We start from the raw sequence: 19,944 nt of genomic DNA on the forward strand, positions 1-19,944 counted from the left end.
ATATATTAGTTGGAACTAATGTCGGAAAAAAAACATAATTGTAATTTATTATAAAAGTCTTATATTAAAGTTCAATTACTATCTCTACAAGTGTAAAACATTTTCTTAAAACTAAAAGAAAAAGCTTCTTTTAAGTGGTGAAGTAAGTATTGAGTTGATTTTCCTAAGGGTAGTGTTTGTAAAAACAAAAAAACAAACAAAAAAAAACTATTATATTTAATGTTAATACTCGCATGGATATTTTAACGAGCAACTGTGAACAGTTTTTAGCCAAGCACTGGCTGAGCAGAGACGTAGGGATATAAAGGAAGTAACCCAATGGCCAGAAAAAGGGCAACCAACTCCAACATCATAATATATGACTGTATCTTGTATGTTTGTTCATCATGAAATATAAAAACTCTTGTACACTATTCATACAAGATTTAACTACAACTTTATTACATAAATTAGAAAATAAGTGGAAATAAGAGTTACAAATTATTAGGAGATTTAAGATAAAAATAAGGAAAGGCCAGTGTGGCTCATCATGTAAAAGACTCAAGAAATAAGTATATGCATGCAATACAAGTAAAAGACTGCTCCTAAGTTAAGGGCCACAAATTAAAACGTTGAATATGTATACTCTAATATCAGTGAACAGATATGATCATCTCTATCCAGAGAGAAAAGAAAACGAAAGCAAAAGAATAATAAACTAATTGAGATATTGGGATTTCCATATATAGATGATATATGTATGTATAATGTTGAGAAGAATTATGGAATTTGTTCGGACTTGCTCATAAGCTGTAAAAGGCCATTTGCTTTCCTCTGAGCTCTATTGGTTCCACTCTCAGCGATCTCAACTAAATGCTCATATACACCAAATTGAAGGGCAGCAAGAATGTGTGAATAATTATTTGAACTCAACTCAAGAAGAACCGAGGTTGCACACTCCTTGTTCTTAGGGGTTCCATCTTTGATGATGTCAACCAGAGTTTGAATGAATGAAAGTTGTCCCATCTCGTGTCTCCCCTCTGCGTGAGTTGCAAGAAGTAAGAGGATGGAGAGGGCCTCATCAACCATTCCCAGTTTCTTGTCCTCCAGTAACAGCATTAAGGGTGGGACTATGCCCGCTTCAATAGCCCTCACCTTATTTAATTGGTTGAGAGATAAGCTGAACAGTGCAGTGACAGCATCTCTTTTACCTCTAATTGTGCCGTCCTGCAACAAATCTACTAGCGGAGGAATGCCGTTTTCCAGAGCTATCGTCACTTTGTTCTCGTCCAGCATCGACAAGCTAAATAAAGCGGCTGCCGAATTCTCTTTCGATTCCATACTTCCATTTTGCAACACCTCTATGATTGCTGGTATCGCGTGTTCATCGGTTATGAGCCTCTTATTAGACTCGTCTATGGATAAATTCAATAGAGCTGTAACAGCATGCTCTTGGATTTTAGAATCTGGATAGGACAATAGCTTTACTAATCGTGGGATGGCTCCATGTTTAGCAATCAAAACTCTGGTCTCTGGATTCTCCTTGGAAAGGACACGAATATTCTTTACGGCTTTTCTCTGCACTTCTAATTGACTGGAAGATAGTTGTTCAACCAGACATGAAATTTCGTCTTCATGATCAACAAAGAACTTCCTGGAAGATGCTTGATCCTCTTTCTTGGGGAGATGAAAGTTGTTCTTCTCACACCATTGTGTGATCAGGTTCTTCAGGGCATAATTAGGCGCTACTGACAAGTGAGCTAGAGTCTGCCTGGTCTTCGGACATGTGCGATGGTTAGAATCAAACCACTTCTGGATGCTCTCTCTTTCAAATGTCTGGATTTTATTGGAATAATAAATAAATAAAATCAATAAGTTTCCCATAGCATAACATGGTGAGCTTGCATACAAATGTTGTCTTTTACATTACCTGTCCACTGGCAACAATAACAGGATCTCTCATGATTTCAAGTGTGATGGGGCAGAGGAACTCATGAGGGATGACCAAAGAGTGGCACTTGGACAACTTCTGAGGCGTGTCAGTATCATCAAGAACATTGGTAATTTCCATGCCTAAAACCTGCTTGAATTTGTTGAGAAGTTGTATGATTTGCTGTATAGATTCTGCAGTGCTGCCTCTTTCTTTAGAAAGTTTCTTTACAGCTATGGTTTCTATCTTCAAGTCCTCAACGGTATGTAGGTCAAGCTTTTTGGCTAGCCTTTCTACTATGGCTATGTCTGCATTCCTTTCATCCGTTTTTGAGGATACCGCCATTAGATCTACTGCAAGCTCTATATCTTGCGTGTCTGTTCTCTTTTTGGCCCGGGTTAATTGAGTCAGCATCAGCTCAATCTGAACAATAATCCACATTCAATTACCAAGAATCAATGTTAAGTAATCATGTTATGAATCCCAAACATATATCCTATCAAATTAATTATCTTATAAAAGCTCATATATATATATATATATATAGGGACCAAGTCAAGAGGCAGCTTTTCTGAATGATGCAATTGCACTTTTAATCCCTCTTAAAAATTTAAAAGTTCAATTTAATTCATTTTAACTTTGATCAAATGGAAAAAAAATTGCATTTTTGGTCTCTCCAAGAAATTTATCATTCAAATTAAACCATTTTGACCCAAAATTTCCTACCTTTGGCCTCAAAATATTTTTAATTTCATTTCGAACACAAACAGAAAATTCCTAGCTTTTGTCCCTTATTATATATATATATATATATATGTAGGTATGCATGTATGTATATATATATGTTGTTAAGATGGGTGAAGGCATTGAGTATAGTTTTGGGTTTCCAAATAATTCTTCAAAGCTTGAAAAAGCAAAGAAAGATAATAATTCCATACCTGTTCCCTCACTTCGTCAGATACCTCAAGTTCATCGAAAGGCAACTCTTCCAAAGCTTGGGTTAACTTTACGTAAGCATTATGAAATTTGATCATTATAGCCTCACTCTCCAATGCCTGAATTACAAAGGCAAAACCCAGAATATATTTATGTAAGCAACAATGAGATTTAGAAGAAAAAAAAATGATGATATGATATGAGACACCAAATATAATCCACAAATTAATTAAACACATCCTCTTATTACCAGGTGGATCTTGCTACCCTCATTGCAAGTTTTCAATAGTTTCATTGCCAAACGGATTGCTTTCTTCAACCTAGACAAAGAAGCGACGCAATTGTGGCTGATGGGGGAACCATGGTGCCGAATCTCATCGAAGAAAGGTAACAGAATCTTCATGCGCCTAGCCAGATTGTAACATTCTTTCCTTTGGGCTCTTCGGTAATCCCCAAATCGAGCCACGTACTCAATCATACTCACCGTTTCATCCACCAAATCGGTGGGTGATTTCGTCCCATTATCTTCCCCAATATTCTCCCAGCCTCCATCTTCGCCATCTCCGTCTCTTTCTCCAACATCCATCACCATCTGCAGCTTTCTGCCACCTACCTCTTTCCCTAGATCTACACAACTAATCTATCTACTGTGCTTGAGACTAACACAATATATATAATCCGATTGTACATAGAGAGATATATATGGCTTTGAAAGTTATATACGTCAAACATGAATCGTTAACAACATCCAGAATCGAAAGAGGGAGATGGGATTAACATAAACCAAAAAAAAAAAAAAAACAAACCCTACTTTTCCATGAATGTTGGAGTGTTCATTGGTTAAGTTTTGGCTTCTTAATATAGGATAATTCCTTTCCAAAGTTCGTTACTCGTAAATGGACACCCATGGTTTGCTTATGGAATTACACATGTACATAATTTAATTAAAGGTTAAAATCTGCTACCAGTTCCTGTACGTTTGCAAAGTTTGAGTTTTAGTCCTTATGCTTAATTTCTCAATTTAAGAACACTTGTCTAATTTCTTGAAAAAGAATTTCAATTTGAAATGTTTATTTTCCATCAATCATATGTCACTTTATATAAAGTTAGCCTAATCAATATGGCATGTTGGTAATTGTAACATAAAATATTATGTAGGATTTTAACTTTTTCAAAGTACAGGGACTGAAAGATAATTTAACCTTAATTCTAATTTCTCTCAAATAATAATTGTGAAAAGAAAAAACCATAGTTTTCAAAGGACAGGGAGTGTGTTTTTCATATATTTTTTTGTAGAATAAAATTGTTAGAGTAGATTTTCAAGTTTCCGAAACTGATAGTATTTCAAAACAAATACAATCTAATGTGTTAATTAGGTGACAAACCAGTGAAACCATGCAAGTTTGAACAGATTAGGTCAATTTTTATAATTAGTCCTTGTGGTTTACTCGATTGGTGAATTTAGTTACTTTATTTTAATTTTGATAAATTTGGCCCTGTACTTCACGAGTTGGTAGATTGATGACATGGAAGGAATTTTTTTATTTTATTTTAATGAGTTGGCATTATCGTGGTTTCTTATTGGTTGGGATTTGAACGTCAAAGCATGTTGAGTTTAAAAAATATATTTAAATGTTTCATTTAATAAAAAAATAAAAGGAAAGAAAACTACAAAATTAACCCTATTAAATAAGGAATATGTTTATCTTCATTCATAATCCGTTATTGTCGTGTCAACCGAGATAGGTGCATTGGGTACCATCGATTGGGAGGCCCAAAGTTGATGCGTCATTTATCTTCGAAGCAATTGGGCGGGTGTACGAGGTGCATGGAGGTCTAGCGGATTATGTACTTGATTGTGATAATTTAGTTTGAGCCGAGATCCAGGGCCAGTATGTTTGGGTTCAATTGATGTCATCATTGCATCATTATTCTTGAACTTGGACTAGATAAAAGATTTTGTTAGATTTTTCTATTTTTAACCATTTTTCTATTTAATTTTGTAACTCGTTCAAGATAACTGAATTTGGTTTAATTTGGCTGCCCTCTATACATTCACTTGTATTGAGTGATATTTCTTAATCAAATCAACTATTTTATAAATAAAAAAATTGTAAGAAATATGTTAATTAAAAAAGTGTATGGAAGACGTGGAATGTGTAAAATTGATGAGCTGATTTTTATTAAAAATAAAGTACGTTATTCAAATCCACAAGTATATCAACTAATTATAGAATGTGATGGATAGATAAGGGTTGATTTTCTAAGGTTTTGAGTTTTTGGTGTAAAGAAAAATCTCACAGGATTGCCATTGATTAATTTTTCTTTAATATTTATTTGAATTTATTCGGATAAATTGATTGAATCAAGAATCGGTTAATATATTGGTACAAACATAAGGATCGAACCAATCTTTAAGTGAAGTATACGGAATATTGGATATATTTTATAACTATTTTAACATTTTAAATTTTTACGAATTTTTAAATATTAAATTATTAATATTTCCTACTAGATGGGAACTAGAGAATAGAGAGGGATGGGGTTATGTATTTGGATCAGATTGATCCATGGCCCCAATTTGTTTACAGTTAGCTAGATCCGACCCAACAACCATGGATAATGGATAATCATAATAAAAAAGGAGTAAAATTTGAAAGCACGTGGTATGTTAAGTTAAGCGTTGTGTCTTTTCATTCAATTTACTAGCCGTTAGATTTGAAAATAAAGAATTTCTTGTTTGCATGCTTATTTAATTTTGGTCCTTTTCTGCAAAACCAATAGAAAAAACCCCCAAAAACCTGAACGGAAGAGAGGAGAAAAAAGAGTGACAGTGGGAGAGAGAGAGATCACTCCATCGCCGTCCTGTCTTCAAATGTCAAATACGAGTAATCTCTCTTTTTAATTTCCTTTTTTTTCCGTGAATTGAGCATCGAAGGAGACGGGGTTTTTCTGATTGGAATTCTGAAGAGTGCGCAAAGATCAACGAGGGAAATTCATTTGAGACAGGTTCTTGATTATTTCCTTGTTTAAGATGTTTTTATGATCTTCTTTCTTTATTGGGTCTTTAGCATTTCTTTCAATTTAATCAATATTGTCAAAATAAAAATAATAAAATCGCTTTGATTTTGATATGGAGTCTTGAGTTTGACGATCTTCAATAGAGTTGTAGGGATGCCTATGTTAAGGGGGTTCTTATTGTATGGAGTTGTTGTTTGTAGATACGGAAGATATGGCTGGATCAGATGAGAACAATCCAGGAGTTATCGGACCCTCACAAGGTGACTAATTCCACCCCATTTTCTGTTAACTTGCGTTTGATGTTTAAATAACTATTCGATATTTAAAGCTTTAAAGAAATGTATTTTCTTCTTCTTCTTTTTTTAATTTCAAATAGAAGTGGGTTTGCGTGCCGGGGCCCGGGGGAAGTTCGCGGCGGCTACTGGGCAGAATCGGAGGGCATTGAGCATCGTTAATCGGGATGTAGTCGGAGCTCCACCTTTCCCTTGTGCTGTCAAAAAGAGACCTTTATCTCAGTGAGTAATTTCTTAAATCCTCTCTCTGTTTGGTTGCCTATAACAGAAAAGAAAGCACGGTTTATTTAGTTTGCTTTTGTTGGTTTGAATAAATGATGTATATGAGGAGTGGGGTTTCTCTTGGAATTCAAGGGTCCAAAAATGAGACTTTTTTTTATAATTAAACAAATAGTTTTCTATTTCTCTCTTTCTCAGTAGCTAGAGAATGAAATTTTGTAATCAAGGCACAGTTTTGATATTCTTTGTCCATTTTCCTTTTGTGTTTTAATTCAGAAGAAATGCAGTCTCTAATAAGATCCCATCCACACATGTGCATAGACCAATTACTAGGTCGGTAATTTTTTTCTTTATGTGATATTTGTTTTGGTTTCCCAAATTTATCTTCTTCTTGATCTTTTTTGTTTATGATTCATTTTCTCAGGAAGTTTGCTGCGGATATGGCGAGCAAGCAGCAAATGAAACCAGAGGTACGCTTTTTACAATGAGAAATTGAGGTCTTGTTCAAAATATGAAGATTAATGGTTTAAGTTACACTTACAGGTTCCAAATGAATCGGATGATTTCACTATCATAGATTTGGATGACCCCAAGGAAAGTAATGACACTGAAGTGCCTATGTTTGAGCGACATGTTGAAGCTATGTTGGAGGAGATTGACCGGATGGTATGGCACGCCTCCCTTTACTAACTCAGACGTCAATCAGTACCATTCTTTTGTTCAAATGGCACTGACTGATGCTTTGCTTCCGCTTGCAGGAGGAGGTTGAAATGGAAGACATTGCTGAAGGGCCGTTTTTGGACATTGACAATGGTGATAAAAAGAATCCGCTTGCAGTTGTTGAGTACATTGATGATTTATACAAATTCTACCGGAAAGCAGAGGTGATTTCATGCTCAGTTGCAACTTAAAAAGATGGAGTGATTAATCATCTTGTTTTGGTTGATTTTCTGAACCCTTTTCATTTAATTTTTGCAGTGTACTGGTTGTGTCCCTCCAAATTATATGGCCCAACAACATGACATTAACGAAAAGATGAGAGCTATCCTCATTGATTGGCTGATAGAGGTAAGGAAACTGTTGCATTAATTGACATTGCTTCTTGTTATGGGATGAATTTGGTTGCATCCTGGCAATTAAATTATCATCCATCAATTTGCAGGTTCATTACAAGTTTGAGCTGATGGAAGAGACCCTATATCTGACAGTCAATGTAATTGATAGATTTTTAACAGTCCATCAAGTTGTGAGGAAGAAACTTCAGCTGGTTGGAATAACAGCCATGCTTCTTGCCTGCAAATACGAAGAAGTTTCTGTTCCGGTTGTGGAGGATCTGATTCTGATTTCTGATAAGGCTTACAGCAGGAAAGAAGTGCTTGACATGGTTTGTGATTCAACATTGTGTCTCATTAATATATTGATGAGTATAAGTAAAAAGGGTGATACATACATACATCTTGATTTGCAGGAGAAATTGATGATCAATACTTTACAATTCAATCTATCTTCTCCTACACCATATGTGTTTATGAGGAGATTTCTCAAAGCTGCTCAATCTAACAAGAAGGTTTGTGACAACATAAACATTATCATTTTTTGCTTTTGTCATTAATTGAATCTGAGATGGCTGTTAAATCTGACTTTGAACCAGCTTGAGCTTTTGTCGTTCTTCATGATCGAGCTGTGCCTAGTCGAATATGAAATGCTTAAATTTCCACCTTCTTTATTAGCTGCTGCTGCTATTTTCACTGCTCAGTGTACTATTGGTGGGTTTAAGCATTGGAGCAAGACCTGTGAGTGGTATACCAACTACAAAGAAGAGCAGCTTGTGTAAAGTCTTTTGGCTCTTTCCTCTTTTCAGTTACCATGAAATGTCAGTAACTTCCATCTAAAAGCTTACTCATGTTGTTTGCTTGTTCTGTTGGTGTAGGGATTGCTCAAGAATGATGGTTACTTTCCATCAGAAAGCAGGGACAGGGAAACTTACAGGCGTACAACGCAAGTATTGCACATCTAAGTATGGTTATGCTGCAAAAACTGAACCAGCGACTTTTCTCCTTGAGGCAAAATCCTAGCACAACTTGAAAGCATTTGCTTTTTTATTGACCAAATAAAGCTGCCAAGAAACCTAACTATGAACTGAGAGGGGATAGGGGAGCAAAAGAGCAACACAAGTTGCCCCAGGGTTTATGAATATGACGCTGTCTGACTCAGTGTTTGCCTTTTTTTAGTTTTATATCTTATTTGAACTTAACCAGATTATGTTTGTTTTTCATTTTCTCTTTCCCAGAGAGAATAAATTGTAGAACTGTTCCAACAAACCCATTTTTATTTGTTTATATATCACAAGCAACTTAGACTTAAGCCCCCCCCCCCCCCATTGGATAAATGATTTGTGTTGATGTTATTCCATTCCTATCTTTGCTAGACATCTATCACTACAGCCTACCAAGCAAAATTAAAAATCTCCAAGACCTATCTATCATTTTCCGAAAGGTACTGCCTTACAAAAAGTCATTAAAACATTTTAAACATTCACACAGAAATTGAGCAGTCATTTTTGGATCCAGGCAAAATGACTTCACCTCTATCTAATTTCTTTTTCCTCAACGTAATGAAACGAGTCAATCCTTTTACATCAAATATGAAGAGTACAATATGAAAAGAGTCAATCCTTTTGCTTCTGACAGAAGAGATTACAAAGAACTTCACAATACCAAGTTACCTACGAATAGATGGCACAACACCTCTCCCAGCTGTTGTGCCACGGCCAGCAGCTTGAGCCTGCAAAAACAATGTAGTTAAAAATTGGTAGCACAAATACTAGTCAAGGACATTACTAATGGGAGTCCATCTTCATTACTGGACGGATGAACTTACTTTGGCTCGCATTGCAACAGCTCTACCTCTGCCAACTCCAAGAGATGAACTCTTGCCCTTCATGAAGTTAACACAAGGAAGTTAGAAATCTTCTTACAGAAAACTTAAAACTTACTAGTAAAATGTACCTTGATTTTAGCATCTAGACGTTTGAACATAGGAGCATTCTTCAACATATCTGGTATGACCATAAACCTGTCAAAATATGCCCCTTTTTAATAGCCAAACAATGTTATCTGATCTAAAGAGAGAGCACACCCTACACTACATACAACCCATTAAAAACAAAGGAACAAGGCTATGAGGGAGAGAAAGAGAGAGATAATACCTGACTTTACTGCCTCGAATGAAAACATGCTCAAGCTGTGAAACCTTCCCATCCTGAAAGCCAAGCCAAAGCAATCATCTTAAAATCAGTTACAAATTAATGCAAATGCGAGGAAAGACAAAATGAAGCTAGATCCAAAGGGGATGTGCACATGCTTTTAAAAAAGGATAATGCACTTAAATCACAACGAACTATCTTGGAAGAAAAAAAAACTGTGAAATTCTGAAGCCCCAAATGCAAGTTTTAATTGTATACAACAAATAGTAAAGAAACATGTTCCAAGAAAGTCAGAAATTAAGTTACTTCATTAAATCAGCTACCAGACATTTGTGGGATATGATTTCAGGTCTAAATTTTATTGAAATGGATAGAACAAACAGACATACACAAACTAATTAGAATGACACAACAACCAATTATCAAAGCTCAAGGACAAAGTAGGAAATAGCAGTGAGTTATTGCTGAGTTATATCTTCAAATTGGAGCATAAACTCCATTCACTTCTTCCTTTCTCTCATAGGATTTAACCCATTTATAGGTTTAAGCCCAGAGATCCTATGCCTAAATCTAACATAATATGTTTATAGCATTTTAAGGTTTATCACTAACTGGGAGCAAAAACCCTAAACCCTGAATTCAACAGATCCAAAATAAACATAAAGAAATCAAAGTCATTAAGAAACAAGTAAAAGAGGAAAACAAAAAGGTAGATAAAGTGAGGTACTTTAGCAGTGAAGGTGATGTTCTCGAGCTGGCAATTCCAGTTATCCTCGCACTCAACCATGCTTCCTCTGTAAAGCTCTCCACTCTTGAGCTCCACAGTTACGATGTGACCCGACGCCTCGTGCAGTAGCTTCACCGGTATACCCAAACTCCGACTCATTGTTTCTCCCTCGCCTGCTTTGCTTCCGTACAAGTCGAAGAACCCTAGTGGTTTTTTCACTAATGACTACTCTCCTTTCATTCTATTAACTCTTATCTAACCCAACTCTGGTTTAGATTTAGCCCAAAATAGGACGGTCTGAGATTAGCCCAATTGTTTTGTTTTCCTGCTTGATGGGCCTTCTTCTATGCCCTTACCCCCATTGAGGTTAAACTACTCTGTTTGCTCTTAGCCCAATTTAATTTAAGCAAAAATCAAATGAAACAACAGTATTGAAGACGAACTCTTTCGATCAAGAATTCTTGCTGCCATAATCGGAGAAAACGGCATTAAAATTGGTTAAGGTTTTGAAGAGAAGACGAAAATGGATGCTGCCAAGAACAAGTACAGTATAATAGTACCAACGTATAATGAGCGCCTCAACATTGCTCTCATCGTCTATCTCATCTTCAAACATCTCCGGTATGTCCCTAACCATCCCAAATCTCTCCTTTTCTTTCCCTTATTACACGGATCTCTTTCATCGCGATCTTTTGAAATGCTCCACCGAGATCCGATTACATTTCTCAAATTCGCGCTTTATTTTTCTTGTTATTATCGAGTTATGTTGTGGGTCTTCCATGATATTAGAATTTTCTGTTGATTAATTTTATGTATTTTTATTATATTGTTCTCTTATTCTTCAGATTATTTGAATTTGATGACGGATATAGAGAAATCTTTCACACTCTGTTTGGTAGGAATGAAAGAAAATGAGTGAATTTGTAGCTTTTTGTTCCTTCCAAATCCAAAACTTTATAACCATAGTGTTAATTTTTCCTTTCCTGGCTAACTTTCCCTTCCTTTCTATCATTATGCTTGAATAATTATAAGCATCTGTTATTTTTGAGATATCTTTGTATAGAAGCTGTTTTAACTTTCCATGTCTGGAGTAGGGATGTAGATTTTGAAATAATTGTTGTGGATGATGGGAGCCCAGATGGTACTCAAGAAGTAGTGAAAAAGCTGCAGACTCTGTATGGTGAAGATCGAATTGTAAGTTATATACCTCCGAAATTCAATCTATATGCAGTCGGTTTTGCTGATCAATTCCTATGCTTACATCTGTTTCTTTTTCCCTTAATTATGCAGTTATTGAGACCTAGACCTAAGAAGCTTGGATTGGGTAAGTGAAAATTATTCCCTTTCAGGAGTAGTAGCTTGATGCCTTGATCTGCCCTTTGAACCTTTATTGGTTTCAGGAACGGCTTATATACATGGTCTGAAGCATGCCTCTGGAAATTTTGTTGTAATCATGGATGCTGATCTATCACATCATGTTAGTGCTATGCTGTGTTTATATGCCTCTTCTGCCAGTTAAATCTTACAACACTTCAGTGCTTGATTTATTTCTTCAATCTTGTTTTGCAGCCAAAATACTTGCCAAGCTTCATCAAGTAAGAACTCCTTTTCCTTTTTGGGTTCACAGTTATGCCTGATTTACTCAAATCCTTCAACTGTGCTGGTGCATGACATCTTTTAGGAAACAGCTGGAAACTGGTGCCAGCATAGTTACTGGAACACGATATGTCAAAGGCGGTGGTGTGCATGGATGGAATCTGATTCGCAAGCTAACAAGTAGGGGAGCCAATGTTCTTGCTCAGACTCTTTTGTGGCCTGGTGTATCGGACTTAACCGGATCCTTCAGGTACGAGATCTAATCAACAGAAAATGGGCTATGCAGGCTGTCATAGCCTTTTTTAGATATAACAATTACTTTTCCCCGTCTCTTTTAAAGGCTTTATAAGAAATCAGTGCTTGAAGATGTCATTTCCTCCTGCGTTAGCAAGGGATACGTATTTCAAATGGAGATGATTGTTAGGGCTTCAAGAAAAGGCTATCACATAGAAGAGGTATAATTCATTTCTATGTAAGAGTTGAAACTTCTGTTATCTTCTTCTAATGTCAGTATATTTCACTTTAAAAGCCCAAGACAGGACACGGCCTTGAGTTCCATGCCTTTTAGCAATTTCCGCAACTAACTTGAATGCTAATTTGTTTTATTCAATATTTTCTTTTAACTCAATCTCTTCCTATTTATCTGTCGACGGGATTCCATGATGGAGAGAATGTTCTGCCCTGTATTCACCAGATTGTACAGAAATTATCTAGATCAGGGTGTTGGTCATATGCTTCACCCTGTTTGGTTTTTGTTGCATCCCCTATTTCATTTTAAACCATTAAGTTGTTCTAAAATCAATAAATCATGCAGCAAAGGCAGCTTATTTAGACCTTGGAAATCTCATTGATTTGAATATTTACTGCCCACAGGTTCCAATAACTTTTGTTGATAGAGTATTTGGAAGTTCAAAGCTTGGGGGATCCGAAATTGTAGAGTATCTAAAAGGCCTTGTGTACCTTTTGATGACTACATAGACCTTGCTACATATAGTTCATCGCAAGAAGTAACTGGCGATCCAAGACAGAGACTCTGCGGCAAACAACTCTTTCTGCATCTTCTTAGAAGTTACTGGCTTTAGATGGCAATCTTTTCCTTTCTTTTTTTCTTTTTGAGTATTTTGGTTAACAATATTTACTGAGGAATGTTTGATGAAATGAAATGGGGAAAGCTAATCTTTGCACTTTACAGATTTTAGGATGGAAAGTTAAGTTTAAAAACAGAATGTGTGTTTCTGTGATCTTTGGAAAAAAACCTATCCTTGTAAAGAAAATTTTAATAACATTTGCATTACTACTTCAAACGTGGAAAATAATAATTTTAATATTTAAAATATACTTATATCGCTTTACTTTACTTATAAATTAATGATTAAATCTCTTATTTAAACATTATGTTTTCATTATCTATAACTCTATATACAAAAAGGCATGTCCAAAAATGCAACAAGATTTTATAAGAATGGTCCAATTTCAGTTTTAGTCCTTATAACATGCTCAAATATCAGTTTTTTTTTTCTGAGAGGTCAATTTCAGTTTTAGAGTCCTGCTCAATTTTCAAATTTAGTTTTATACTTTAATAGAGGCATTCTTTTATGACACCTGTCCAAATAATAAAATAAAGCGCTTTATTTTTAAATGTTATAAGAATGGTCTGATTTCAGTTTTATTCCCTATAATATGCTTAAATTTTAGATTTAATTTTGTGCTCTAATTTTTAACATAATTTGCTACATCGGTTCTTATATTGTCATAGTTAATCTAGATACTTCATTATGATTAAAATGTTGACATATATGTGTCCAAATATACAACCTTTGTATTTCTTTTTTGAGATCCATTATTTCTTTTTTGAGACCCGTTAGAGTTGTTTGACTCAAATTCCTATGGCAAGATAGAGGATCTACAAGGGCCGAAGGCCCGGATAAGGTGTCTAAATACATATAGAAATTTACTTCCTCTATTTGATGTTGATTAGAATAATGTGTTTTAACTCTACTGTATTATTTTTATTTGACTTTGATTAAAATAAGATTTTAAACCTATAAATAGATGTAATCGTCTCTCATATTATATTCATTCGAATTTGACATAGGAAATTTTCCTTCTTCTCTGCCTGTGATTTTTGCTCGAAAGGATTTTCACGTAAATTTCTGTGTGTTCTATTTTTTTTCTTTTCTTTACGATACATTACCATTATTGACGTTCAATTTCTCTCAAGATCATATAATAATTGACAAATTTTAGTTCTGGTTCCTATACAATGCTCAAATATGAATTTCTATATATATGTTTGATTTTTGACATAATTTAGTATATCAACTTTAATATATCATTATTAGCCTAAATACTCTATTACGATCAAATGTTGATGTATAGGTGTCAAAATACATAGAATTCTACCTTTTTTAGATTATATAATAATGGTCAATTTTCATTTTTAATTTCAATTTCTATATTAAATTCATGTTTATTACATGACTACTAGTTATGTAATATTTTTAATTTTGATATTTCATATTAACGAATTTAATAGAAAAATTTTAATGATGTTAACTATCCGACTAAAATTTTAAAATTCGAAAAATAAAAGAAAATATATGATATTTAGAAGCATGGTAAAACTGTAGTGGAAGGCGAAGGAAGAGGTTTATTAACAGGGAAATCGGCGGTAGGTTTCAGCTATCAAGCCTAGGTTTTCTTCCGCAGAGCGAAAGGAAGTTATTACTATTATTTGATTATTTGTTTTCTAAAATAATCTTTTGATTAATATTTTGGTTAAATGAGATTCTAGAATAAAACACATTTAAAAATAAAAATAAAAATCTAATCAAATTGGAAGTGTATGCATATATTTGTATGGCTATTTATAGTATCATATTCCCAGAAAACATGAAATGAAAAAAATAAAATAAAACACAGAAGCCTGGCCGGTCCAGTCCACCACTCGCAGAGTCAGCGTTATTGTTCTGATATTATCGCGATGGGTGGTTCATTTCTTCTCTTCTCTTACCTCCTCTCCGTTTTTGCTTCTTTGCCAAGTTTCACTGTCGTTAAAGCCGATTCTGATCTCACTCGACCTTCTTTTACTCCCATCAACCGGGATCTCTACCATTCCAGGTCTCTTTTCTCTTTCTAGTTATTATTTTTGTTTCCTTTCAATTTCGATACACAATTTAGCTATTCTTTTTTTGGTGCTGTATAGCGTTCGATTCAGTATCAAAATTATAGTATCGTCAATATTCTGATGATCCCAAATCTTAAACGTGCTCGATGTACACTTTTTTTCTTCTTTACCCTTTCGTGGAATCAATAATTAGAACATTCTATTCTAACTTCTTTTTAACATTTTGGCGGATGATTTGAACGAATCTTTTGAACCCAAATGAGGAATTAAACAGAGTTGTTTGTTATGCGTCAAATACGTTAGCTTGAAATACAGCTGACAATATGAAATCTAAGTAGATTCGAGTAGAGTGATCTCTATGAAAATGTGTTCTTGATGCTTCAAGTAGGGAGATTTCTGTAACAAAATGTTTTCTTGATGCTTCCTTAGCTTGCTGTAATCAAATTGACTATCCAATCTTCCTTTCAAGCTGAGATTTGCAGCTCTCTAATTTAAACCTCCAGATAAGGTAAAATTAAGCTTGCCCAGGCTAGATTTGGAGAATTACATTGTACTCTACCGCTCTTAGATTAATTCGGCATGGTGGAATGTGCAAGAATGTATTTGAATGTCAGGTTTTGACCTTTCTGCCGTACATTTTAAGTTAAGTTGTGTTTTAGAACTCGAGAATCATTAACATGAGAACAAAAGGAGTAACAATCAGAGAATAGGCTGGAGCGAGAAATGAACTAATCTAATCTAAATTGTTGAAGTAGTTTGAAAGATCTAGGTCAGACACCAAACATTTTTTTTCTTCAATCTTTGTTTTAAAAGTGCTGTTGAACTTTGGAGTTAAGAGTTTTTTTTTTTTTTTTTTAAATATTGTTTCTTGTTTTAATTTACTTTTATACTATTTTGCAGTGATGATTTGATTGAACAAATAAAGTCTTTGGTCCATCGACACCCTGACAAACTCACTGTAGGTGAACTACATCTTATAGTTGGAAACAATTTTTGTGTGAGAATTTGATTTTATATTATTCACACCATAAACAGGTAGAAACAATTAAAGCCGGAAACAAAGGGTACACATCGGAGATAACTGTTGTTACTTATTGCCAGAGTAGGAAAGAGACTGATGACAAATCCAAGTTCCGGATCCTTCTTGTAAGTTCCTCCATAAATCATATTTGGTGAATAGTATAGCAAGAACTATGGATGTTTTTGCCTTTCAGTTATTAAATATTGTAACAGATTGAATCTACCGCTTAAATTTCCATACTATAACTGTATCTGCTAACCTTTTTCTCTTATCTGGTATGTAGTTAATATATGATCTCAGATTGGTAATTGCTGGTGTTCTTGACAGATTATTCATTGTCTTCCAGAGTTTTGGGCAGCATGGACGGGAGCTTATTACATCTGAACTGGCATTGCGGATCTTGTCAATCTTAAGCGAAGAGCAGTTTCTACCCAAAATGGACCGAGCTTCCTTAAATGGTACCCTTGACAATGTTGTCATAAAGGTAACTTTTATTTACTGGCAAGACATTCATTGCTTTTGTTGGGCTTCTGATTAGTGAAGTGGGTTGTTTATGAAATTTTAGTTTACTCGAACTTCAATTATGAGCTTGCTACAGGAGGAAATATGGATAAGATTTTTTCTTTTATTTAAATGAGCATGTGATGCTAGATTGCTTGAGAGATATAATATATGGACCATTTATTACTTGAGTGCTAATGTCCAATAACATGGCAGGTAGTGCCAATGGAGAATCTGAACGGTCGCAAGCTTGTTGAAGCAGGAAATCTTTGTGAAAGGAGAAATGGTAATTCAATTTATCTCTCAACGATATATAATATCTATGATCTTGATAAGAAGTTGAAAGATTTAAACTGGGTTTCTTTGGCAGGGAGAGGAGTTGATCTCAATAGGAACTGGAGTGTAGATTGGGGAAAGAAGGAGAAGGTTCATCATGCTGCCCATTTTCTTCATGCAAATCCTATTACATATAGTTCTTACGACTGTTGTTTCATGTTTAAGTTGTATCTTCTTTTACATGATGAGGTTTTCCATTGTAATATTTTGTTCGATTATAGGACTATGATCCATATGAAGAGAATCCCGGAATTGCTCCTTTTAGTGAGCCTGAAACCCAAATCATGCGGAAAATTGCCATATCATTTGATCCTCACATATGGGTTAATGTACACTCTGGAATGGAGGTGAGTGGTCCTGAATTGCATGTTAATAGTTCTTCCTTTCCAATTACTGATTTTGCCTCAACTATTGTGCAACCCTTAAGCTATTATTTCGTATGATTGCAGCATTAAAGTACCTTTTTTGGACACTGAAATCTCTAGGAAATATTTAAATTCACTGAGACATTTTTTTTTTCACCTAAAATGTTTCGTCAAGAGGAATTAATCCTGTTAGTTTGCAGTGTGCATCCATATATCACAAAAACACACAATGTCGTAAATAAAGCTGTAGTATGTGCAATCAAGAGAAAACTTTGGATGTCTTATCCTGTATAATATTGCTTTATGCTTTTTGTCTCGTAAGGATAGGTCAGATGTGTTGCCTATATGCTCCAGCTAAATTCTGTTTTATTGGAGCTAACCATTGCTGTAGGTCATTCCAGACCCACTTCTTGCTTTTGATTTAATTCATGATTTCATGTAGGCACTATTTATGCCATATGACCACAAAAACAGAACCCCAGATGGATTGCCATCACAACGAATGAGATTGTTGCTTGAAGAGCTGAACAACGTCCATTGCCACAAGCGTTGCATGATTGGTTCTGGTGGAGGTTCTGTCGGGTTTGTATTCTTATACTTGAAGAAATGATGAATAGCGTCATGCTAGTTATATTAAGCATATAGTATCACTCCCCACTAAAGCATTCACATGGGAAACTAGTCATTTTATAGCTTCATTATCTCTTTTATTTCTTTATTTCTATATTTATTTTTTAACGTTGTCTTTGGGAGCTATTTTTGCTCAACTTATCCATCCTGTAGAAGTCGTATGTAGTTTCATTTTTTGGGTTACAAGTAGTTTTTAGTTCATGACAATGACATCATTCCTACAATATCTATTTTTGTACTAGAGCACTCTAGTTCAGTCAGTTGCTATATATGAAACCAAAGGGGTTTTAATGGAAACCTTTCTGTTCTCTCTCCTAAAAGTTAAAGCAGAATAAAAAAAAACTGGACCGTTTGAAAACTGACTTTTATTGAACTGATCAAGAAACGTTTGTGCCAGATAAAATCGGATTACACTATTACTTGAATCAGTTTTAGGGTTTATGTTATTATTTTATTATTCAAAATTCTTTGCAAGTGGTGAAATTTGAACTTTGACCTTTTATTTCTATACTGTAGACCATACCTTTAAGCCAAATGCTTGTTTTGTTTTTTTACTATACTTCATACTTTATATCAAAACCATGCACTTAATACCAAAATTTCCAATTGGCCGGCTGGTTGAACCTGTTGTACTGGCAGAATTGCAATCTAAAGCTTCACCTAGTCCAACCTCCTATCTGGTTTCAAAAATATTGTTAAAAGTAAATAAATAAATAAAACTATAATGATAACGATAATAATAACTGTGTTTTGATATATTCACTTGTTTTTCATGCAATCTCATCCCACTAATATATGGGTGTTACTTGTTTCAGGTATCTGGCACATGGGACAGCAACAGATTACATGCATGATGTTGTAAGAGTTCCCATGTCATTCACCTTTGAGGTATGTGAATTGCGAACTCTCTTTCCGCAGAATAATTTAAAGCGAATTTATCTCATTTTAACAGCCACAGCTGCATGTTGTTGGGTGACAGATCTATGGAGATAATACAGCCACATTAAAAGACTGCTTTAAAATGTTCAATCCTGTTGACCATACCACCTTCAAGGTATGTTTAACTTGCCTCTGAAATCGGTTTCTTGCTTTTGTTTTCTCTTTCACTTTATTTTTCCAAATATATAATCTCAAATATCTAGAATTTTCTAAACTTCATTTGTTTTCCTAGAGTGGAAACTGTAGTTAATTGATGATTAAATTAGTTTGTTTATTTGCTGTAACAACTAACGAATATTTAATTTGGATTTACAGAGAGTTCTCAATGACTGGTCTGCAGCTTTTTTCACAATATTTAAGCTGGGACCACATCAGATTGATGTCCATTCCAAGGCTGCTGTATCTAGCATGGACAAATGGGTATCCATCGATGAATACTTTGATGGCTACTTAATGGGACGGAGAAACAGGTACGGTAAGAAGATGGAGGTTCTTGAGGTTGGAATGCAGGAAATAAGAACATATTTCCGGCTTTTCTTGTTATCCTCAGTACTGTTATTGTTCATGTTCTGTTCTCGAATTTCTAAAACCGGCAGACAAATTGTTTCGGCCATACCTATTTGAACTTTTTTACATAGAATACAAACTCGGGACAACAGCACGATACATTCTTTTGATAAAGATGTATGTTGTGATTCTGTACACGTTAATTAGAGGCCTTTTTTCTTTTGTATGTTGAGTACATTCTTATTAGGTAATGTAGATAGTTTTTTTACCATTTTGGGTGTATCACAAAGCTAAACCTCGCGTGTTTGCTGCAATTGGAACTGGAAAGTCCTTTTGTTTGGTAGTAACTTATTTTCTTTTTCTGATATAGAATCAATCTTTTAAGCACCAAAAATCGGGGGTATGAAAATTTTGCGATTGTGGGAAAGCGTAAGGCACAGGCTGAAGCGATTGCGTGCATTTTTTTTTTTTTTTGACAATCCTGACAGCATTTGCAGGCAAATTGACTACCGATGAATACAGACATTTACAAATATTTCATTTTTGTGGATTCAGATAATCATAGAATTTTGATATTTTAATCACATTTTGTTACAAACTTAGAACCTGTGT

The 19,944-nt window shown here is 34.7% G+C and overlaps 5 protein-coding genes across 11 annotated transcripts; 3 read left to right on the forward strand and 2 right to left on the reverse strand.

The window, feature by feature from the left end:
* Window positions 1-466: 466 nt before the first annotated feature.
* Window positions 467-3,647, reverse strand: LOC105783690 (U-box domain-containing protein 15). The gene is made up of 4 exons (XM_012609282.2): window positions 3,096-3,647; window positions 2,848-2,964; window positions 1,910-2,332; window positions 467-1,815 (listed from the first exon to the last, which is right to left on the reverse strand). The coding sequence occupies exons 1-4, from the start codon at window positions 3,435-3,437 to the stop codon at window positions 760-762; spliced, it is 1,938 nt and encodes a 645-aa protein (XP_012464736.1). The 5' UTR covers window positions 3,438-3,647; the 3' UTR covers window positions 467-759.
* Window positions 3,648-5,598: 1,951 nt separating this feature from the next.
* On the forward strand, window positions 5,599-8,742 carry LOC105783719 (G2/mitotic-specific cyclin-2). Of its 6 annotated transcripts, none has more exons than XM_012609337.2 (12): window positions 5,603-5,854; window positions 6,067-6,126; window positions 6,246-6,381; window positions 6,655-6,711; window positions 6,803-6,848; window positions 6,922-7,044; window positions 7,137-7,262; window positions 7,357-7,446; window positions 7,541-7,762; window positions 7,847-7,945; window positions 8,030-8,208; window positions 8,309-8,742. In XM_012609337.2, exons 2-12 carry the CDS (start codon window positions 6,078-6,080, stop codon window positions 8,451-8,453), a joined length of 1,272 nt encoding a protein of 423 aa, XP_012464791.1. In that variant the 5' UTR covers window positions 5,603-5,854; window positions 6,067-6,077; the 3' UTR covers window positions 8,454-8,742. The 6 variants fall into 6 exon arrangements, with proteins under 6 accessions (XP_052488092.1, XP_052488087.1, XP_052488094.1 ...); XM_012609330.2 differs by having other exon boundaries at window positions 5,604-5,854; window positions 6,243-6,381; XM_052632132.1 differs by having other exon boundaries at window positions 5,599-5,854; window positions 6,243-6,381; window positions 6,658-6,711; window positions 7,541-7,945.
* A 94-nt stretch (window positions 8,743-8,836) lies between these two features.
* Window positions 8,837-10,543, reverse strand: LOC105783742 (small nuclear ribonucleoprotein SmD3b). Its single transcript, XM_012609369.2, has 5 exons — window positions 10,311-10,543; window positions 9,587-9,639; window positions 9,387-9,453; window positions 9,259-9,315; window positions 8,837-9,162 (listed from the first exon to the last, which is right to left on the reverse strand). Exons 1-5 carry the CDS (start codon window positions 10,467-10,469, stop codon window positions 9,100-9,102), a joined length of 399 nt encoding a protein of 132 aa, XP_012464823.1. The 5' UTR covers window positions 10,470-10,543; the 3' UTR covers window positions 8,837-9,099.
* Window positions 10,544-10,723: 180 nt separating this feature from the next.
* Window positions 10,724-13,210, forward strand: LOC105783735 (dolichol-phosphate mannosyltransferase subunit 1). The gene is made up of 8 exons (XM_012609356.2): window positions 10,724-10,931; window positions 11,405-11,504; window positions 11,601-11,634; window positions 11,711-11,787; window positions 11,880-11,905; window positions 11,992-12,156; window positions 12,247-12,361; window positions 12,780-13,210. Exons 1-8 carry the CDS (start codon window positions 10,834-10,836, stop codon window positions 12,882-12,884), a joined length of 720 nt encoding a protein of 239 aa, XP_012464810.1. The 5' UTR covers window positions 10,724-10,833; the 3' UTR covers window positions 12,885-13,210.
* Window positions 13,211-14,597: 1,387 nt separating this feature from the next.
* Window positions 14,598-19,679, forward strand: LOC105783709 (metallocarboxypeptidase A-like protein MCYG_01475). Of its 2 annotated transcripts, XM_012609307.2 has the most exons (11): window positions 14,598-15,026; window positions 15,934-15,991; window positions 16,069-16,179; window positions 16,401-16,538; window positions 16,772-16,841; window positions 16,926-16,981; window positions 17,113-17,238; window positions 17,699-17,838; window positions 18,702-18,774; window positions 18,866-18,940; window positions 19,141-19,679. In XM_012609307.2, exons 1-11 carry the CDS (start codon window positions 14,890-14,892, stop codon window positions 19,447-19,449), a joined length of 1,293 nt encoding a protein of 430 aa, XP_012464761.1. In that variant the 5' UTR covers window positions 14,598-14,889; the 3' UTR covers window positions 19,450-19,679. The 2 variants fall into 2 exon arrangements, with proteins under 2 accessions (XP_012464761.1, XP_012464770.1); XM_012609316.2 differs by lacking the exon at window positions 14,598-15,026 and having other exon boundaries at window positions 16,382-16,538.
* The last annotated feature ends 265 nt before the right edge of the window (window positions 19,680-19,944 follow it).

Source organism: Gossypium raimondii, chromosome 1, assembly GCF_025698545.1.
Source record: "Gossypium raimondii isolate GPD5lz chromosome 1, ASM2569854v1, whole genome shotgun sequence".
Lineage (NCBI taxonomy): Eukaryota > Viridiplantae > Streptophyta > Magnoliopsida > Malvales > Malvaceae > Gossypium > Gossypium raimondii.

Bases quoted from the DNA above. Each gene is read 5' to 3' on its own strand.
- LOC105783709 (XM_012609307.2), top strand. From the start codon at position 14,890: ATGGGTGGTTCATTTCTTCTCTTCTCTTACCTCCTCTCCGTTTTTGCT. The intron at 16,842-16,925 runs GTAATTCAATTT...TTTCTTTGGCAG, and splicing joins TCTTTGTGAAAGGAGAAATG to GGAGAGGAGTTGATCTCAAT. The intron at 16,982-17,112 runs GTTCATCATGCT...GTTCGATTATAG, and splicing joins ATTGGGGAAAGAAGGAGAAG to GACTATGATCCATATGAAGA.
- LOC105783719 (XM_052632126.1), top strand. From the start codon at position 6,078: ATGGCTGGATCAGATGAGAACAATCCAGGAGTTATCGGACCCTCACAA. The intron at 6,127-6,242 runs GTGACTAATTCC...AATTTCAAATAG, and splicing joins AGTTATCGGACCCTCACAAG to AAGTGGGTTTGCGTGCCGGG. The intron at 7,263-7,356 runs GTGATTTCATGC...TAATTTTTGCAG, and splicing joins AATTCTACCGGAAAGCAGAG to TGTACTGGTTGTGTCCCTCC.
- LOC105783742 (XM_012609369.2), bottom strand. From the start codon at position 10,469: ATGAGTCGGAGTTTGGGTATACCGGTGAAGCTACTGCACGAGGCGTCG. The intron at 9,640-10,310 runs GTACCTCACTTT...CTTGGCTTTCAG, and splicing joins ACATCACCTTCACTGCTAAA to GATGGGAAGGTTTCACAGCT. The intron at 9,163-9,258 runs GTAAGTTCATCC...TTGTTTTTGCAG, and splicing joins CTGTTGCAATGCGAGCCAAA to GCTCAAGCTGCTGGCCGTGG.
- LOC105783735 (XM_012609356.2), top strand. From the start codon at position 10,834: ATGGATGCTGCCAAGAACAAGTACAGTATAATAGTACCAACGTATAAT. The intron at 11,788-11,879 runs GTTAGTGCTATG...CTTGTTTTGCAG, and splicing joins ATGCTGATCTATCACATCAT to CCAAAATACTTGCCAAGCTT. The intron at 12,157-12,246 runs GTACGAGATCTA...TCTCTTTTAAAG, and splicing joins GACTTAACCGGATCCTTCAG to GCTTTATAAGAAATCAGTGC.
- LOC105783690 (XM_012609282.2), bottom strand. From the start codon at position 3,437: ATGGTGATGGATGTTGGAGAAAGAGACGGAGATGGCGAAGATGGAGGC. The intron at 2,965-3,095 runs GTAATAAGAGGA...TTTGTAATTCAG, and splicing joins AGGGTAGCAAGATCCACCTG to GCATTGGAGAGTGAGGCTAT. The intron at 2,333-2,847 runs GTATGGAATTAT...ATTATTGTTCAG, and splicing joins CTGACGAAGTGAGGGAACAG to ATTGAGCTGATGCTGACTCA.